At 26.2% G+C, this 18,034-nt stretch overlaps 1 protein-coding gene across 2 annotated transcripts in view; it reads right to left on the bottom strand.

Annotated features, from left to right (window-relative positions):
- Positions 1-4,194: 4,194 nt before the first annotated feature.
- The window catches only part of LOC129963426 (contactin-like), a 33,582-nt gene continuing 19,742 nt past the window's right edge, over positions 4,195-18,034 (bottom strand). For both annotated transcript variants that reach the window (XM_056077783.1, XM_056077784.1), the window contains exons 14-24: positions 17,822-17,991; positions 17,614-17,734; positions 16,071-16,229; positions 14,455-14,687; positions 12,843-13,083; positions 11,540-11,661; positions 10,402-10,591; positions 9,424-9,539; positions 8,417-8,603; positions 6,562-6,679; positions 4,195-6,444 (exon numbers count right to left, since the gene is read on the bottom strand). In XM_056077783.1, the coding sequence (XP_055933758.1) occupies positions 6,435-6,444; positions 6,562-6,679; positions 8,417-8,603; positions 9,424-9,539; positions 10,402-10,591; positions 11,540-11,661; positions 12,843-13,083; positions 14,455-14,687; positions 16,071-16,229; positions 17,614-17,734; positions 17,822-17,991 (1,667 nt within the window). In that variant the 3' untranslated portion in view covers positions 4,195-6,434. The remainder of the gene's footprint in view (positions 6,445-6,561; positions 6,680-8,416; positions 8,604-9,423; positions 9,540-10,401; positions 10,592-11,539; positions 11,662-12,842; positions 13,084-14,454; positions 14,688-16,070; positions 16,230-17,613; positions 17,735-17,821; positions 17,992-18,034) is intronic.

Genomic DNA, 18,034 nt, shown 5'->3' with positions numbered 1-18,034 from the left:
ATGCGCAACAGTGACGTAGCAACCTAAAAGGAGGGGAGAAGGCTTATAGTTGTCCCTGCTGCCAGTTTTAGGGGAGATGGTGACAAAATACTAATGAATTTATGTCACTTTTTGAAGTCAAATGTTCGTCGGGGGCCAAAAATAATACCGTATTCAGACACGACCCCCGTTGTGATTCAGAGCACCATTTACACTCCGTAAGTCGCTGAGGACGATGAGGAGGTGGGCGAAGAAATTTTATGCCCTGGGAGCCGCTTTTTGTCGCTACGCCACTAATGCGCAGTTGCTTTACTCATGTGACTGCGATGTCACATGAATAATTCCAATGCCGCTGAAAATTTTTCTCGATAAAATCTGTAGAGTATTTTCTGTAGCATACAAAACAACACAGCTGTAGTTGCATTTATAAAAGTTAGAATATTTTACTTCATTCATCATCAACTAAATGCTGCATTGATTTGTCTCCTTGTGTAGTGTTAGCGCAGCAGTTATTTATACAGGCTCCTCATCAAAAACACGCACTCTTGATAGTTTAGTTTAGGATTTCATTTTTCTTAGATCAGATGCTGCTAATGAAAAAGCAATTTGGTTATCATGGCTCCTTATCAGAAAGCGATTACAAGCTAATTTTATACACATATGTCACATAAAAAAAAACATCATTTATTTTATTTTTCTATTTTCTCAGCATTGATAAAATTAATAATTTCTAAATTGTGAGTTTAAACTTCCTAGATATAGATTTACAGAAAGTATAAGGTCAGGCAGAATGATTAAAAAAAAAAATGCCACACACACACACAGAGAGAGAGAGAGAGGGAGAGGGAGAGAGAGAGAGAGAGAGAGAGAGAGAGAGAGAGAGAGAGAGAGGGAGGGAGGGAGAGAGAGAGAGATGTGGCTAGCATTTAAGTAAAAAGTAAAATAATTTTATAAATAGTATTATATAAAATAAATTGATAACAAGTGAAATTTTGTGCCAAACTGTTTTAATAGGTTGGGGTAAACGAATTTAAAATGCAAATTCAATTTGGGATACTGTTAACCGCATGGCAAGGATTAATCTTCAAATAACCTGCCAATGATAACGCGATCGATTCAGGAAAAATGTTATATTCATGTCAAAATTAATATTTTGTAACTGTTGTACGTAACTGTAATACCTTTATTAGAAAGTAAGCAAGAAAGTTTTGGGGAGACCATTCATACTGGTTTAAACTGGATTTCATCTATTTTAGACAAGGGATTAAATACCAGGTATGACAACTTGCTCTCAAATTTACATAAATAGATGACAAAATATTAACTACGATAGTCGTTTTAATACTTTTTAAAATCTAAAACACATGCGTATCTATTCATTCATTCGTTTAGAGCAAGATATGTTCGTTGGGAAAAAGTTCAACATAATTTTTTACAAATAAAATATAATCTCCAGCTCAGAAAGGCCACCATTTGAAAATAAATAAAAGAAAGATACATGGAAATATGGAAACTAACAAGCACATCAGGCAAAAAATGACATGAAAAACGAAAAGAAACTTCAAAGTCACTTGATGAAATTTGGCACACGAAGGAAGTCACCATGAAGACAAGAAGGAAGTCACAGTCGTCTTTTCAAAGATCAATTATAATTAATTATGATATGCGATTATAAGTTAATAAAAATTGAGCAAATTTTTGGAGTTTTTCAACCATATCTTCCAAAAATATTATCACATGATATTTTCACTTTTTTTTTAAACTAGAAAAAATTATTTTTTTAAAAAATACCAATTTTATTTCCACACAATTTTTTCTCTAATCTTATTAAGTTTCATTTGATAATTATCCATAGCAATTAATTTATTGTTATTAGGAAATTCAAACTGATTTCTTTCATTCCTTGAAAACATTCAATCATGTATTTCTATTTATGTTAAAATTAAGATAAGCCATTTCTTTGGACATTAGTTTCTATGCAAGATTACCATATCCAATTTTATTTTGTCATATGAATATTTGTTTATTTGCAAACACAAGAATTTGTAAAAAGCTGATTCCATTAAATTAATATCTTTCAATTTTATCAAATAAGAAGGAGGATTTTTAAATTCATAAATATCTTCCATAATTTAACTGTCAAAAAATTTAATATTCTGGATAAATAAGCTGGTCATCAGATGGGTAATAAAAGATAATAATGAAAGATATCTGTGTGGTTTTAATATCAAAGCACAATCATAATAATTTCTTATTTGCAAATATTTTGTGACAAAGAGAATACTATGCAATAAATTCATAAACATCTTAATAAAGTAGTTCTCTTGGACAAAAGATATTAGGTTTGTCATAGCTAATGAATTTGGAAATATTCTGTTATAAATGAATTTATGTAGCAAAATTTGTTATTTTCTAATGTCGTTATTTTTTGCATAATTATCAACAACATATTTGATTGTAGGTTTCGTCTTTCTATCATCCAGAAGAGGAAAATTCTCTTTTATTTTTTAAATTGATAAAGTTATGAAATTTCCAGACAATTATTTACAAGTGTCAGATATTTAAAGAAAATATATGTTTAGAGCTGCTAACAATAATACTAAAAAGAGGAAGAGCTTTTTATATTTAAAATATGAACTAATAAAAATTGTGGCATTTTTTTTTTTTTGTAAATTTTATTTCAAAAATGCATCATTTCAATTCCTACTATTAGTTCACACTCCTCCTATATATATATGGGAGGATAGCCTTTGTAGCTAAAAATCCCTTAATCCCCCTCATTAAAACACACAAACAAATATATATATATATATATATTGTTCAAATTTTCAATCGTTAATAAAATACTTTTTATTCATCCACTCAAGTTCAAATACATTTTTTAAAACTTATAGTGGATGACATTTGATATTAATACAGTTTTTTTCAAATATTAATTAATTAAATTTGTCCAACAATTTCTATTTGGTCGCCAAATCCGTTGTCAAGTCACCAAATGGTCGACAAGTTTGTTGCCAAGCTCTGTGATTGCAAGGAAATTCTGTTTCTATTTTGCCACTTAATATTGTATTCTGTCATATGTATATTAATTGTAATTATTTAATAAAAAGTAACTAAAATAAAAAAAATTGTTGACCTAAGTATTAATTGACTTTATTTTTTTTTATATATATTACTTGCATTTAACAAATTTATTCATGCATTTAACAATTATATTTATTTTATATAAAGAATGCACGAGAAGAATACTCTGATCATGTTTTAACTTGGTTCTGTAGTTGGAGAAATTTTTAATTGTTCCTTTTCCAGCTGCTAGAGATAAAATTTTAAAGTAATAGCTGTTTTGTTTAAAAAAAAATTAATTAAGTTTTTAAACTTTTCATAATAATTATGATTTTCCAATATGTATGAAAGGCAACAACAGTGGAGTTCATCATCTAGGTAAGTATAAAAGTATTTCATGTTTGCATGTTGCAAATGTAATATTATTGCAGTGGTCATATTTTATAAAATAAATTTGAAATAAAAAAAAATCTTTGTTTATTGTTTGTTTAGTTTTTTTTCAACATGTGTTCATTTCTTTTACTTAAAGTTTATTTATATTAATTTGTGATTTGTTGTCCTATTTTAGTGATCCCACAAAGCATTGTATAAAATAACAATTATGTTTTTAATTTTTTTTCTTATCAATTTTAACAAATGAATGTTTTTTCCCCTTAAAAACATTATTACAATTTTGCTTAATATACTTTTATCTTTTTGTCTCCCTTTTTGTGTATGTTACCCTGCTATGTTTTACACATACACTATGGGATAAATCGCAAAATTTTATCATTCAAAACAAATGCATGTGTTAATTTAAATATATCTTCTGCTTCTAATCTTTCCCATAAGATCTAATAATATAATATAGTGTTTTCTATTGGGAGTGGCTGGTAAAAGAAGAAAAATGAATTACAGAATGCAGGTAAAAGTTATAAGGACAAGTTATCAGCCAAAGATAATACGGTTATAATATGCATACTATAATTTTTCAATTTTGAAGATTTTAAATTAAATCTCAATTACTTTTAATCCCACTGGATTATCAATATCATACTTAAATAGTATATCATGCATATGTATTTAGAATCCAAAAAGGAAAAAAAAGTACAATCAAACATCAAAACACATTATTTTCATAATTGATGTTTATTAATAAATTGTAATCAACCATATCATAAGAAAACATGTGAATATAGTTCACACAGATGTTGAGCTTCAATAAAAAATATACAAATGCACATATAAACATATTTACGGAAAATAAAATACACTTTTCACTGGGAAGTAAAGTATCTACATATTTTTCTTGACTAATTATATACTTTTTATAAATGTATTATGAGAAACAAAGTATTCCCTTAATTTTAGTTTCATTACAAAAATAGAATGCATATAATGGACGGATTTCAGTGTTGCATTTAGCCTTATCACTTAATGTTTGTGCATGAAACTGGGAGAAACTCAACAGTTTCTAACTTTGTACATCAGTTATATGCAGTATTCTTCATCATATTTAAGTTTTCGAACAAAACTGCCATAAACAGTGTTTACTACATAATTTCAAAGCAAATTCAACATGCAAATATATGATTTTTTAAGAATTGGAATGTATTCAAGGAAATTAATCATTTAAAAATATCCTAAACTTAAATTTGAAAGCCATGATTTCATAATATCTTTTGAATAATATATAAAAACAGTAATAAAAAATACAACTTTTATCAAAATATAATTAGATCAATATATGCACCAATTTAGATGAAAAAACAAAAACTCACAAAATGAACACAAAATCATAAATGAGGACTAATTTATGGACGGTTACTTTCACCAATATGAAAATTTCAAAATAGAACAATCATTCATATTTGAAAAGACAAAAAAGAAAAAGAAAATAATAATAACAATAAAAACAATCACTGCATGCAATAAATGGAATGTAATAAATTATATAAGAATAAAATTATAATTTTTTTTAGTAACATATATATGAATAAAAAATACTCAATTTTTGTAGCAACCTATGTAACCAAGTTAAACCCCTAACAAAAACAAGACTAGACATAATTTTATGAAAAAATAAAATAAAATTTTGATTAACAAAATATGCAATTATTTTTCATCTAAAATGACTGCAATATAAATAATAACTTACACACTGAGGTCATCTTTTCATTTGTTGCCTTTTATTAACAAGCTTTGCCACATTCTTTTTATTATTAAATTTAATAAAAGGGAACAAAAAATATTGAAGATTATAACATGTATAATAAAATATATTCATCTCATAAGCATCAAAAGCTATAAACAGAAGATATTTTTAGAGGGTATCTGATATTTAAATAATTTTTTTGGAGGGGGGGGGGAAATATATAAATTAAACAAATCAAAATTACTCCAGATTTTCCACAAATAATTTGTTAAAATGAAATATTAAACTATGATTTCATCCTTCAAATATATAATCAGTTGGCAAAAAGAGTGTGAGTTGTATGTAAGAAAAAGTTGATTAAAGCTTATTATTTAATCCAGAATTTTTATATTACAAAGAATTTCATAAGTTTAATAGTGATGTATTTTCAATACAAATATATATATAGAGAAAATTTTACATAAATGGGATTAAATTTAACTATTTTAAACATTTGGATTATAATAAACAACTGAACTCAGAAGCTCATTGCTGTCATAAACCTTCTTTAATAAGAATATAAGGTGTTAGTTTAGAAATATCAGATCTGAATAACAGAATGATCTTAAAATATAAAATTATCTTTGCAATAACTCATAAAAAAGTCAGTATTTCTATATCTACTGTGCCTAAAATACCAAAAAAAGAAAATGAAAGAGTTCATATACATAAAAATCACAATAAAAATAATAAAAATCCCAATAAAAGTAGAAACACTCTCCTACATAAATATTTAGAAGGAAAAAAAAAGTATAAAGCTATGCATGATAATTATATAAAATAAAAAAATTTAAAAGACAAAAAACACTATATATATATATATATACGACACAACATAGAAAAAAAAAATACTTCCGAAATAAATGCTGTTAATAAAATGTAATGAAAAAAATATAATGAAATACAAAATTGAATTTTTTAAAAAAGATAAAATTTCAAATTATTTTGCAAGTATTTTAAATATTGCATTTATCACAAATTGATAAAAATGAGATTCTTCCCAAAATAAATTACAGAATAATACGTTAAACTTTTAAATAAATCATAAATCTTTAAATATCCAGAGAATTTTAACTACAGAAAATATAAATAATATGAATCAACAAATCTGGGAGATCATGAGATGTAATACAAATAGCCATTTAAATGAGATTTGTGAATAAATGAATGAGATTCATTACAAAGGCACTAAGAGTGAGAGTTATAAGAATGAAATCCTTTAATCAAACCTGTAAACAAAGAAATCCCAAAGTTAATACATTTGTAGCAGGAGAAAAATAAGATTTAAAAAAATGCAACAATGATAATTTCTCATTAAGATGCCAATACATTCTAAAAAAACTTACCAAAATGATTGATGCTTTAGAAAGACGAGGAATAGTATCACTGCTGAATTTAAAGGCACAAAAGAAAGATGAATACCAGATGCTGCATTCGTTTTGAGGTATGATGCAGTTTCTTCTCCTACAGACAAAGTTAAGATTATATGAAATTAAAAAACTATATTTAAACTATTTTGCAAAATAAGGACAGATAAAAAAGAAAGTGTTGCTGTAAACTAATCATTAGACAGAAAACAGAATAGTGGAAGAAATGAGCTTCTATGAACAAAAATTACCACCAAATCCACCCCTCCCTTTTTTATACACCAGTCTTTTAACATATAAAAAATTGAAAGATACCAATAAAAAAAAAACTTTAGTATAAATGGTTACACTTATTTTGGATTAAACTTTATGAGAGGATGAGAAAGTGAATATTAAAATAATGCCTTTTGAAATGAGTATTAACTAATAGGAAAGTATTTCACCATTACAGTGTTAAGTATCTATAATTGGTAATTTTTTTTCTTCCATGGGTGGAGGAATTCACTCCTTTTATTGCATTTAATTATATTATTTGTATTATTGGTAGCACACACATACAATCTCTACTAATAATAAATGTAAGAGTGTGTGTGTATATCTCTATTTGCTGGACCAGACAAATCTGACTTGTAGCTAGCAAGGAGGGTGGAAAAATGCATCTCGGAGAGATTTTTTTGAAACTTTAATTAATTAAAAATTAAGCTGAATTTTGGCACTTTTCAGTAATAACTTCCAAAAACATTATTGCACAAAAATGAATTTCACATCATTTCAAAATTAAAGAATTGTCTTTTTAACTATATCAACTTAATAATTGCGCAAATTTTTGTATAGGTTCCAATGACATTGTTGCTCGGAAATTCAGTAATTTTGTTTTGTTTGTTTCATTAAATATTTAATTGTGTGATTTTCTTATATTGCTGAAGATTAAGAGAGGAAAATTCTGCTTAATATCTTTGAAGTTTACAAGAAAAATAAAGTTACAATACCATAAAATTTCGGAGCTAGATGGAGGAGCAAATTTAGGAGCACATTTACATTTTTAATAGCGCTATGCTTTTATAGGACTGGTCTCTATTATGAAAATTCATGCACAAAATGAACAGAAAATATGCAAGTATGAACATGAAGCTACGTCCAAGTAATATTTAATATATCAATAAGTATTTGAAATCAAATAACATCAACATTCCTAGTAAACCAGCTGATCCCTAAAGGTGAATATTATATATTTCAAATAATTAATCCTAGATATTTCATAAATACTCAAACAATAATGCCTCTATTTATGTTCCAGTACAGCTTTAATAAAATGTTCTAGAGTTATATAATGCTTATGTATATTCAAAAGAGCAACAAACACAATTCTCTTTTCTATTGTTCTTTTTCAGAAAATAATCATCTGACTATTTTTCATTTCATATCAAGATAAAAAAAATTGTAAATCAAAATCCATTTTTAAATAAAAGAAATTACAAACATTAAAATAAATGCATAATCATAATCATATATACATTCATTATTTTGTTATTATATAATAAAATATATATGAAACATAAGGAAAAGAAATTAAATTTAAGAGTTTTTTTTCTTCTTTGAGCTATTTTTCACTCAAAATTAGATTAAAAAACAGCTAATATTACTAAAATAAAACAATATCAATAACAAAAAATCAATAAAATTTATCTATTATATTAGACAATTAAATTAATTATGTATATTATGTAATTTATTCAATTACTTTATGCTTTATATATTTTTAATATCTACAGTAATCAAACTAATGAACTTATCAGTTCACATTAAAATATATACAACCAAATAATTCACAAACCTATTCTAAATTCTAAAACTGGTGAAGACATCTTTCCATCACCACCATTACTGAAAGCCAGAACCCTAAGTTTATATGCTTTTCCATATTGTAACCCTGGCACAACTACTTCCAGATCATTTCCATCCAAATATCTTTCCACCTCTTTAGCAGATGTCATATCTTGATCAGATTCCCAATATCGAACCTATAAAAAAAATACATAAAAATGAAGATGCTGTCACATAAATTATACAAAATATGTATGATGTCATAAGTGCAACACAGTCATAGTAAATATATTTTAAGATTGAGACAATTGAGCTTTGATAAACAATTTTCAATATTTTGACCTTCAACTGAGAATTAATAGATATAATTAGTACAGAATGTTTGTATAAAACTTAGAGCCGAAAATATTTCGAAATCATGGAAAATTTGATAGCTCAATTTTTATTGCGATTATTAAAGCTTTCCTTTTTCACGTAACAAAAACAAATAAGTCATACTGGAAGTGAAGACCATCACAGAAACTTATAGAATTGCTTAAATGGAATTAAAAAAAAAAAAAATGCATTAAGAAAATTTGTGTTGAAAGATACATTATTTTTAGAACAGCTTTGTGTGCATAATAAGACTTCAACAACAAATATTGTGCATTTTCTCATTTATTTCAATAGAATATTTTTAAAAGAAAAGTTACATTTATTTATAATTACAAATATATATAATAATAATATAATAAACAATGAACTCCAAATGGAAAAGTTCCAAAATTTCTAAAAAACAGGAGCAGAAACTAGCTTTATAGAAAATAAAAATTTCAATACCAGAAGATTAAACAGTTTGTCAAAATGATATTCAGAAGTGTTTTTTCTAATTTTAAAAAAATTAGTATTACAAATAGCTAATTGCAAAAATCTTTGATTTGGGATATGATGCAAAGAGTAAAATAAGTCTAAAAATAAACTCAAATAATTTTCAATAAAAATAAAGCTAGAATTCTACAAACCTCTTCTTAATCTTACCTTATAACCTTTAATAGGTTCTTCTTCTGTAGATGGTAACACTCCTCTCCAAGATACCTGTATACTGTATGGACCAATTGTTCGTATTTCGACATTAGTTGGTGGCCGTAGAGGTGCTAAAAGAGTAAATAACCAAAATTTCAAAAATCTGACCAAGAATTATTTATATATCTTCCTGCATTACTTAAATAAACACAATGAGTAAAAAAATTAATATATGTTTGAATTAATGGAAGAAAATTGGTAGGATTTAAAAAAAAGTAAACTGGTTGAAAAAAAATTATTTTTTGTTATAAGGAAGATTCAACTGCTAGACATAAAAGACAGAGTTTCATACAAAAACTGAATGAAATATAAGTTCTTTCTTTATGAAATCTATGTAAGATAATTTCTCACATTATTTAAACAAACATAATGTAATATTATGCTATTCTATGCATTCTAAAAATGGACTTACATTTTTGAAATGAAAGTTAAAAAAGTACATAAATATTTATTTACAGATTTTACATTTAAAAAAAAATAATTTAGTCACAAAAGCATTCACACTCAATAAGAAAGATAAATTACATTAAATATGTATTTTTTTTCTATCCAAATAACAAATATTCAATGCTTTTTGCTTCAGCTAGTTATAGAAAAAAGACTAATGTAAATAAATTGTAAAAGTTTTTATATTACTAGAAAATGGAATATTGAGGGGGCAGATAGAAACTAAACAATTCTATTGTTTATAACTTTATTTCTTTTTGTAACAAAAAATATGCAAAAAAGCATAGAAGTTTTTTTTTTCAAAGAATTAATATAACATAATTATACATATATATTAATTATTTGTATTCTATAAACTTATCTTATAAAAAATTTCCAATTTCAAAGAATAAACAAAGAATGAAATTAATGATAGAATATAATAGTATTTATGTTTTAATCAAAATAAATAATAATATAAGAAGAAACTTATTATAAAATTCTCACCAGCTTTGAATGTTCTAGCTAAAAATGGTTCACTTTCCACTCCACTACCGGCATCATTATATGCCATCACAGCTACATAATATTCAGTGTTAGGTTGCAGTCCAACAATTAAGCCCCAGTTTTCAAGACCTCGTTTCAACAAAATAAGGGAATCAGCTTCTGGATCTTTACCATTTTGCCAATATTTAATCTAAAAAGTAAAAGATGATAAAAATACATATAAATAGGCAGAAAAACGAAATAAAATAGTATCTAAAATAATTAATTAATAGTATATTAAAATAATTAAGTTATATTAAATTGTCAAATTTAATATAATTTAAAATGTGTAGCAAATTTGTTATACTGCTTACTTAAAAATGAATTTATTTTGACAAGGTAAAATTACCCCTTTTCTCCAGAAGTTAAACATAATCAAATCAACAAATTGTACAAAATAATTACAGATAATACAAAGTTTTAATAACTAATAATAATTTATGAACTAACAAAAATTTCCTGTACATTCTTTCAAACTATTAAATTTCCATAAGACAAAGCTATCTGAGAATTAAAAGAGAATAAGAGAAGACCAATTCTGTTGTAGCCCTTGGGTGGGAGGAAAAAACAAAGCATCATCTATTAATAATGATTTAAAAGAATTTTAATCAAAATAGGAAATTTTCACGAACTATTTTAAATTAAATTATTTTTTTAACTAATCTTGTTTATACACAAATATTGAAGAAATGAATAGATTACTAGCTCAAGATCTGTAATTTATGAAGCTCTGTTTCAGAAAATTTCTTTTAAATTAATTGCCGATAATTAATTTTTTTTTTCAGAAGGTAAATAAAAGAAAATTAGTTAGAATTTTTTGATAGAATGAAAAAGAATATCATTCTAATTTAGTAATACAGTATTTCAGAATGTTTTTAAAAACTTAAAAATATAAGAAAATAAACAAATTAATTGAATATGTTTCATTAAATCATGCACCAAAATATTTTAAGACAGGTTACTATTTTCTACTTTTTCCTTGAAGGGATAACTGCAATTTCTTTTCTTTTGTATTAAGAATTTTTTTGAAGAATATTTAGCATTCTAAACCAGACAATTTCATAAGTTTTTAAAAATTAAATATAAAAAAAAAGCTTACTCGGTAGCCAATCAGCTTGCCTCGGATCTTTTCTCTGTTCAATTCTAGTGGTGACCAGGTTACATTCAAAGCAGTAGAGTTGAATGGTAATGCATATACTTGAGAAGGAGTAACTTGTGGCACTAAAAATGAAAATGTTCTATAGTTTGGACAAGTAAATCAAGTAGAAATTAGCAAAATAATTTCATAATAAAAATGTTATATAAATGTTTGAAATATTAATAAATGCTTAAATAAAATGCTATCTATATTAGAAATTTTCTGAAACTCAAAAGAAAAGTTTGTTACAAAATCAGCGGAATCAGTGGTATTTCTTTACTTTCACAAAATAAATTATGAACCTTAGTTAAAGCCATAAATGTCTTGCATGACATTTGTAAACAATAGTTATGGAATGCAGATATTGGAAATAAATCTAGCATTTTTACATAATCCAAGGTGCAAATATGTATTTTGGATGCCTTTTTTGTGATAAACTGAAACCAAAATTTGACATGGAACTATAATTGAACCACTTAAGTTATTGCATTTATATCACTAAAGTTATTGCATTTATATCACTTAAGTTATTGCATTTATATGCATACACAAAAACATATCAACAGATGGTCAACCCTTTGACAGAATTGTTCAAATTTTAATAAGAAATGAATTTTAGATGCCTAATCTATGTGCCTAATTTATCAATTTCTTTATGTTTTTTAATAATCAAGTTCACTTGTACTAGTCAGACAAGTTTCATGTGAATGGATTTTGTTCAAATTTTGATAGAAATTTATAAAGTTGTTATAAAATCTATGTACTAAATTTCAATAGTCTAATTCACAACAATTTAGGTTACATTCACAGACAAGTAGACATAATGCCAAAAAATTTGCCTCACCCCACCCCTAGATTGCAAATATATATCAATATGATTACCCTAATAAAACATTTGACTCCATAGAAACATTAAATTTTCTAAGAACTATTAATTTTTAGAAGAAATAGGCCTGAAAAATAAAGAGGAAAGATGATCTCGAATCTTAAAAAAGAACCATAAAACAACAGAAGGATGAAAGACAAGAAGAGGAGGAAGAATTTCTACAAAAAGAAAAAAAAAAAAAAAAAAAAAAAAAAAACAGGAAATATAAATATTTGTTTTTATATCATTGGCATAATTTTTCCTTACATTACATGATTTTTCCTTACATTCTACAAGTATAAGTTTTAAAAACAAACGAAACAAAATTTATAAAATGGGCATTATAAAGAAGCAAACCTGGAAAAAATAATAAGCAAAAAAATAAAAACAGCCACTAACTATTTTCAGCAGAGTAGATTTCAACTGGATCACTATATGGCCCAGGTCCAACTTTGTTAATTGCCTGAACTTTCACTAAATATGGTTTGTAATAGTTTTCTTCTCCTACATTAATGACATGCAATCCAATGTTGTGTCGATTCTTCAGAGAAAGCTCTATGAATTTAATATTCGAATCAGCAGGCTTGTAGGATACATTGTACCATATTTCAGGAGCATTCCATTCTTGAGGTGGTAATGGCTAAAAGGAATAAAAAGTTGTGAAATCCCAATAACATGCAGCAAATCAAAATGATATGAATTATATAACCTGCAGAAATAAACCTTGGTCAATCATAACTTTAACAAGATGTTAGATAAACTCATTTAATAACTAGTCAGAAATGAGTTTTTATTTATCATTTTTCAAAAGTTCATATATTTATATAGGAAATAAATTGTTGCTTCTGTAACAATTTGTGGAAAAGACAAAAAAGCAATCCAATATTTTTATGACATTTTAATATTTTTAAAGACTGCTTTAAAACCTGTTGAATTTAGAATGCAAAGAAAGATTCACTTAATTTGATATTCAGTTACTTATAAATAGCATCTTAATGAGCAACAAGTTTCATATTTAGCAGAATATTATATGATTTGGATCATTTTTGAAATTAATCAGTTTTTTTAGGCAATAAATTCATATTTGTTTTTAATAATGGAATTTAATTACAAAGCCTGACTCACAGTGGAGTATAGAATTGAAGATGGAACAATGTATGAAAAAGTAAAATCAACAATTGCTTTTCAAATAATCCTATGAAGAATGATAATGACACTATGTTGAATCATCATTAAAGGATTTATGGTAGCACCTTCAGTATTATTAGCCATAAAGTTAATTTCATTATTTCAATTTATGAAAATAAATTTTTGATATGAAATTTTAAATAAATATTCATCAATGAAATGAACAAAATGTCTGCCAAGACACAAATCTTGTAAACTTTTTCTTGGTTTTACTTTTCTAATGATTTTGGACATTCAATTTCGAAATATTTTATTTAAAACATTTCGAAAAAACTCTTCCATAATCCATCCATAAAAAACTCTTAAATTAATTAAGAAATATACTATTTGGCAATGCCAACCACACACTAAACATGAATCCAATCTATCCATAATCTTTATATGAGCGTCACAGAAATTCTGGAAACTTTGTGACTCGCTGCATTGTCTGTCCTCAGAAAATAAATGCTTAGGAGATACAAACTTATGCCTGCTAATTGTTTTTTGCAATAATTTAAATAAGAATAAAGCTTAAATCAGAAAAGTTTACATGTAGGATTTAAAGATATCTGGGAAAGATGCAAATAAGTTCACATCAGCATTTACTATTTAGTCCAATACAAAATAATAGTAATAATAATAATAATAATAAAATTATTGCATATGTATCTTCTAATCAGTACTTCTGAAATAAGCAGAAAGCTTTCCTTCAATTCTTTATGAATGGGATGGATTTGTGAACTTTGAACTAAAGCAAATTCATGACTTTTTATTAGAATTTAGAGATTAGTAGACATTCTGTAAAAGAGAATTTTTCTGTTATGCATTTAACATTGTAACTTACATCCCATGTTACAGTCAAGCTTCCAGTCTTTCCACCACCACCACCAACATTTGATGGGGCAACATGTGGTACATCCATTTCAGTATTGTAAAGAGGGCTTGGCAGACTGGGCTCTCCTTTACCAAATGAATTGACTGCAGAAACTCTGAAGGAATAAACACTCCATGGTGACAGATTAAACAATTGAACTTTTTTCCTTCCAGTTTCATGTTCAATCTTATACTTTTCAATTTCTAAAAAATAAAAATTTTAAAAAAACCCATTTTTTTTTATCTTCACTACTATAGAAATAAAATGATGATTTGATTTGTATAAGATGGATACTTCTGTTTAAATAAATTTCCTACTTGAAAAAGAAAAGGCATAATTGAAATACAATTAGGATCATAATTGCAATAAATAATTAAAAATATCTCAACTTATGCATAGGCTGTATTGATACAGTGATAAATGATCCAAAAAAACTTTCTTACACTGAAGGTAAGAAAATCTTAAAACATATTTGTTTCGCAATATGTCTTACACAGGCATCAGTAATATATGTTCTGGCTAATATGAGTTTAAAAGCATATTGACTTTGCCATATATATTTGAACAATTTTAAATCCTTAATAAAGGCAAATTATTTCTATATTATAAAAGCATTTCAAATACTTTTTTAAATATATCTTTCAGAATATCACATATATAAATCTTTTATTTCTGGAATTAGAGCAGCAAACACACTATAAGTAATTAAAGAGTGAGCAAGAGAAAATGAACTCAACTTTAAATTACAAGTGAGCATTTGATTTTGAAAGTAAACAAATAGAAACATGTTTTAAAAAACCATTTCTTATATTTTTACAAGATAAAATACTCAATAGTTACATACAGAGTATTTCAAAAATCATGTACAGATTTTCTGTATTGATGAATTTATCCAAGATTAATTTAAGATATTTAATTTAAGTCCATATGCAACTGAATGTAGGTTAGCAATATGAATGACACACAAATTCTTTCATCCACAATTTAGATTTCACCGATTTGTTAAAGTCAGTTAAGAGCATCAGGGATAAATACCAATCCTCCAATATTCCTGACGATGAGCGTATTATCTGCAGTAGTAGATGAAATAGTACATCATGGATTTTATATATTCCTACAAGAAATCCAAAGGGAGAAGTCTGGCAAATGTTTATTAAACAGTCCTGGTGCATGCACATCACACCTCACCAATCTAGTGCCTTTCAACCAATTCCATATTCATGTATGCTTCCTATGCAACATCTTTTCAAAAATGAAGCATTACTCTCCAATACACCTGAAATTAATATTTCTGAAATGCCAGTACAAAATTTAGACATAATTTCCTTAGCAAAGCTCATTTGTCTGACCGATCAGCGTATTAGGTCTGTACACGATCTTTTGAGATATTCTTAGTGTAACAAAAATAAAGAAATTTTGAATTATTTTGCAGTTTTTCCACAAAATAAGGCTACAGAGCAAAAATATAAATTTGAATAATATTGTGAATATCATAAAATATTGTGTTGCATCACATCAAAATAAATAAGGTGAGAAAAAAAAAATAATTAAAGAATTGATGCATATGGATGCAGTGAAATGCTTACTTTCTTTTAAAATTACCCAAGTTGCATTGTGATTAGTTTTGCCTTCTATTGTGTAAGCTATAATTGGATCACCATTAGCAGAGCCATCACTCCAATGAATAGTTCCAGATGTTGCAGTAAGATCTTCAGCAAGAACAGCACCAGGAGCACCGGGTGGACCTTAAAATAAATGAATTTGTGAAATTATTTCAAATTTGTATTAATACTTCCTAACGAAAAATAAATACAAAATTTTAGCATACTATTATAGTTATCTGCTGAAAATTACAATTCATAACAGATGTATGTATAGGTGAATGCAATGCTAATCATAATATTTGCTTAAATATATATCTTCTTTAAAACTTGAAATTTACAAATGATCAAAGGCTTATAGATAGGTAATATGAAATGTAAAGAAAATTAGTTTAACACAAATTTTTTTACCAACTTATTTTATAATAGTTACACATTTCTGAGTTATAAGAGATAATAAAATAATTGATTTAATTAAAGGCAATAATTAAATAATCAGTTATCTAGGCTGTGCAATCTAACTAATTTTATCTTTAAAAATAAGAACCAACCTTGACTTAATATTTTATCTACATTAGAAAGTATGCTACAATTTTAGAAACAACATATCATACCAAATTTCATTTATCTAAGTTATGTTTTTATTACACAGTTTTTGCATGCATGTGAATATATAGTCCTATAAATGGTAAACTCATAAACAAATTTGGTTCAAAATTTTAATATGGATCTATAAGTTAGATACTAAAACTGTGTGTCAGACTATACTTATTTAGCACTTTGAAGTTATCTAGTTCACTTGTACACAGACAAACAAACCTACAAAAAAACTTCATGGAAATGGATCAAAATTTGATTGAAATCTGAAAATTTAATATTGAGAAATTCCAACTCAAAGCATTTTTCAAATTATCGTTTTGCAGATAGATATAATACCCAAAATATGTTATTTGGAGGTTTGAATTATAAAAACAAGGTAAAATCCCAAGTTCAAATTTTTTGGTGATTATAATGTTTTCTGTCTGAAAAGTTCATATATAAAGAAACAAAAAAGAATTTTACTGGCATTAATTTATTTTTGGTATCAGGAATAAATGATTTACAAGTAACTTTGGAGCATCATGAACTGATTTATTTTTGGAAGCCATGAAACATTTAACTTATGAAAGTCCACAATGAATCAAAAGTACATTTTACGGCATATCGTTAAGAAATTTCAAATTTTTGCAGAACAGTTAATTGAAATAAACCTTTAATTCACTAAAGGCTAAGTAAACTAATCAATTCATTAATGAAAAGTCAATAAATGTTGAAATATAACTAACAAATGCTCTAGAGACAAGAAATCATGAGTAGGAAAGTAAGAATAAGCTGAAATTACTGTTAAAAACATAACACAAATACACAAATTATTTCTGTAAAAAAAATAATAAAATTAGGCACTTTTAAGGCCCTTATATAAGGGCTTTTAATGATGCTCCCTGGTTATCAATAAGCAGATTAAAAAAAGAAAATTGATGTTATTTACCATACACAAGAAGATGAGTTGATTTTGATATTTTTCCAACAGCAGTTTTTACTATACATTGATAGATTCCAGCTTCTGCAAGAGTTATATTTTCTATCCTTAAATATCCAGGATATTTTCCCTAGAATTTGAAAACATGTGTGAAATAAAAATGAAAATTCATACATTAGCATAATATTAAAGTGAGTGACTTATTAGAAATACTTACAACAGAAAACTGAGGTTGCTTTTCCATGTCAATTCTTAATCCATTTTGCAACCATATGTATGCTAGGTCAAGCATATCACTACCAACATATGCTTGGCAAGCCAATTCTGCTGAGCCATTTACAACGGATTTCACTTTTGGATTTGGAGCATCAATCATTCTTGGTAAACCTGAGTGAAAATAATACATGCTCAAAAATCAAATTAAAATCAC

This window comes from Argiope bruennichi, chromosome 3, assembly GCF_947563725.1.
Source record: "Argiope bruennichi chromosome 3, qqArgBrue1.1, whole genome shotgun sequence".
Taxonomy (NCBI): domain Eukaryota; kingdom Metazoa; phylum Arthropoda; class Arachnida; order Araneae; family Araneidae; genus Argiope; species Argiope bruennichi.
This window is presented reverse-complemented; position numbering and strand designations above follow the sequence as displayed.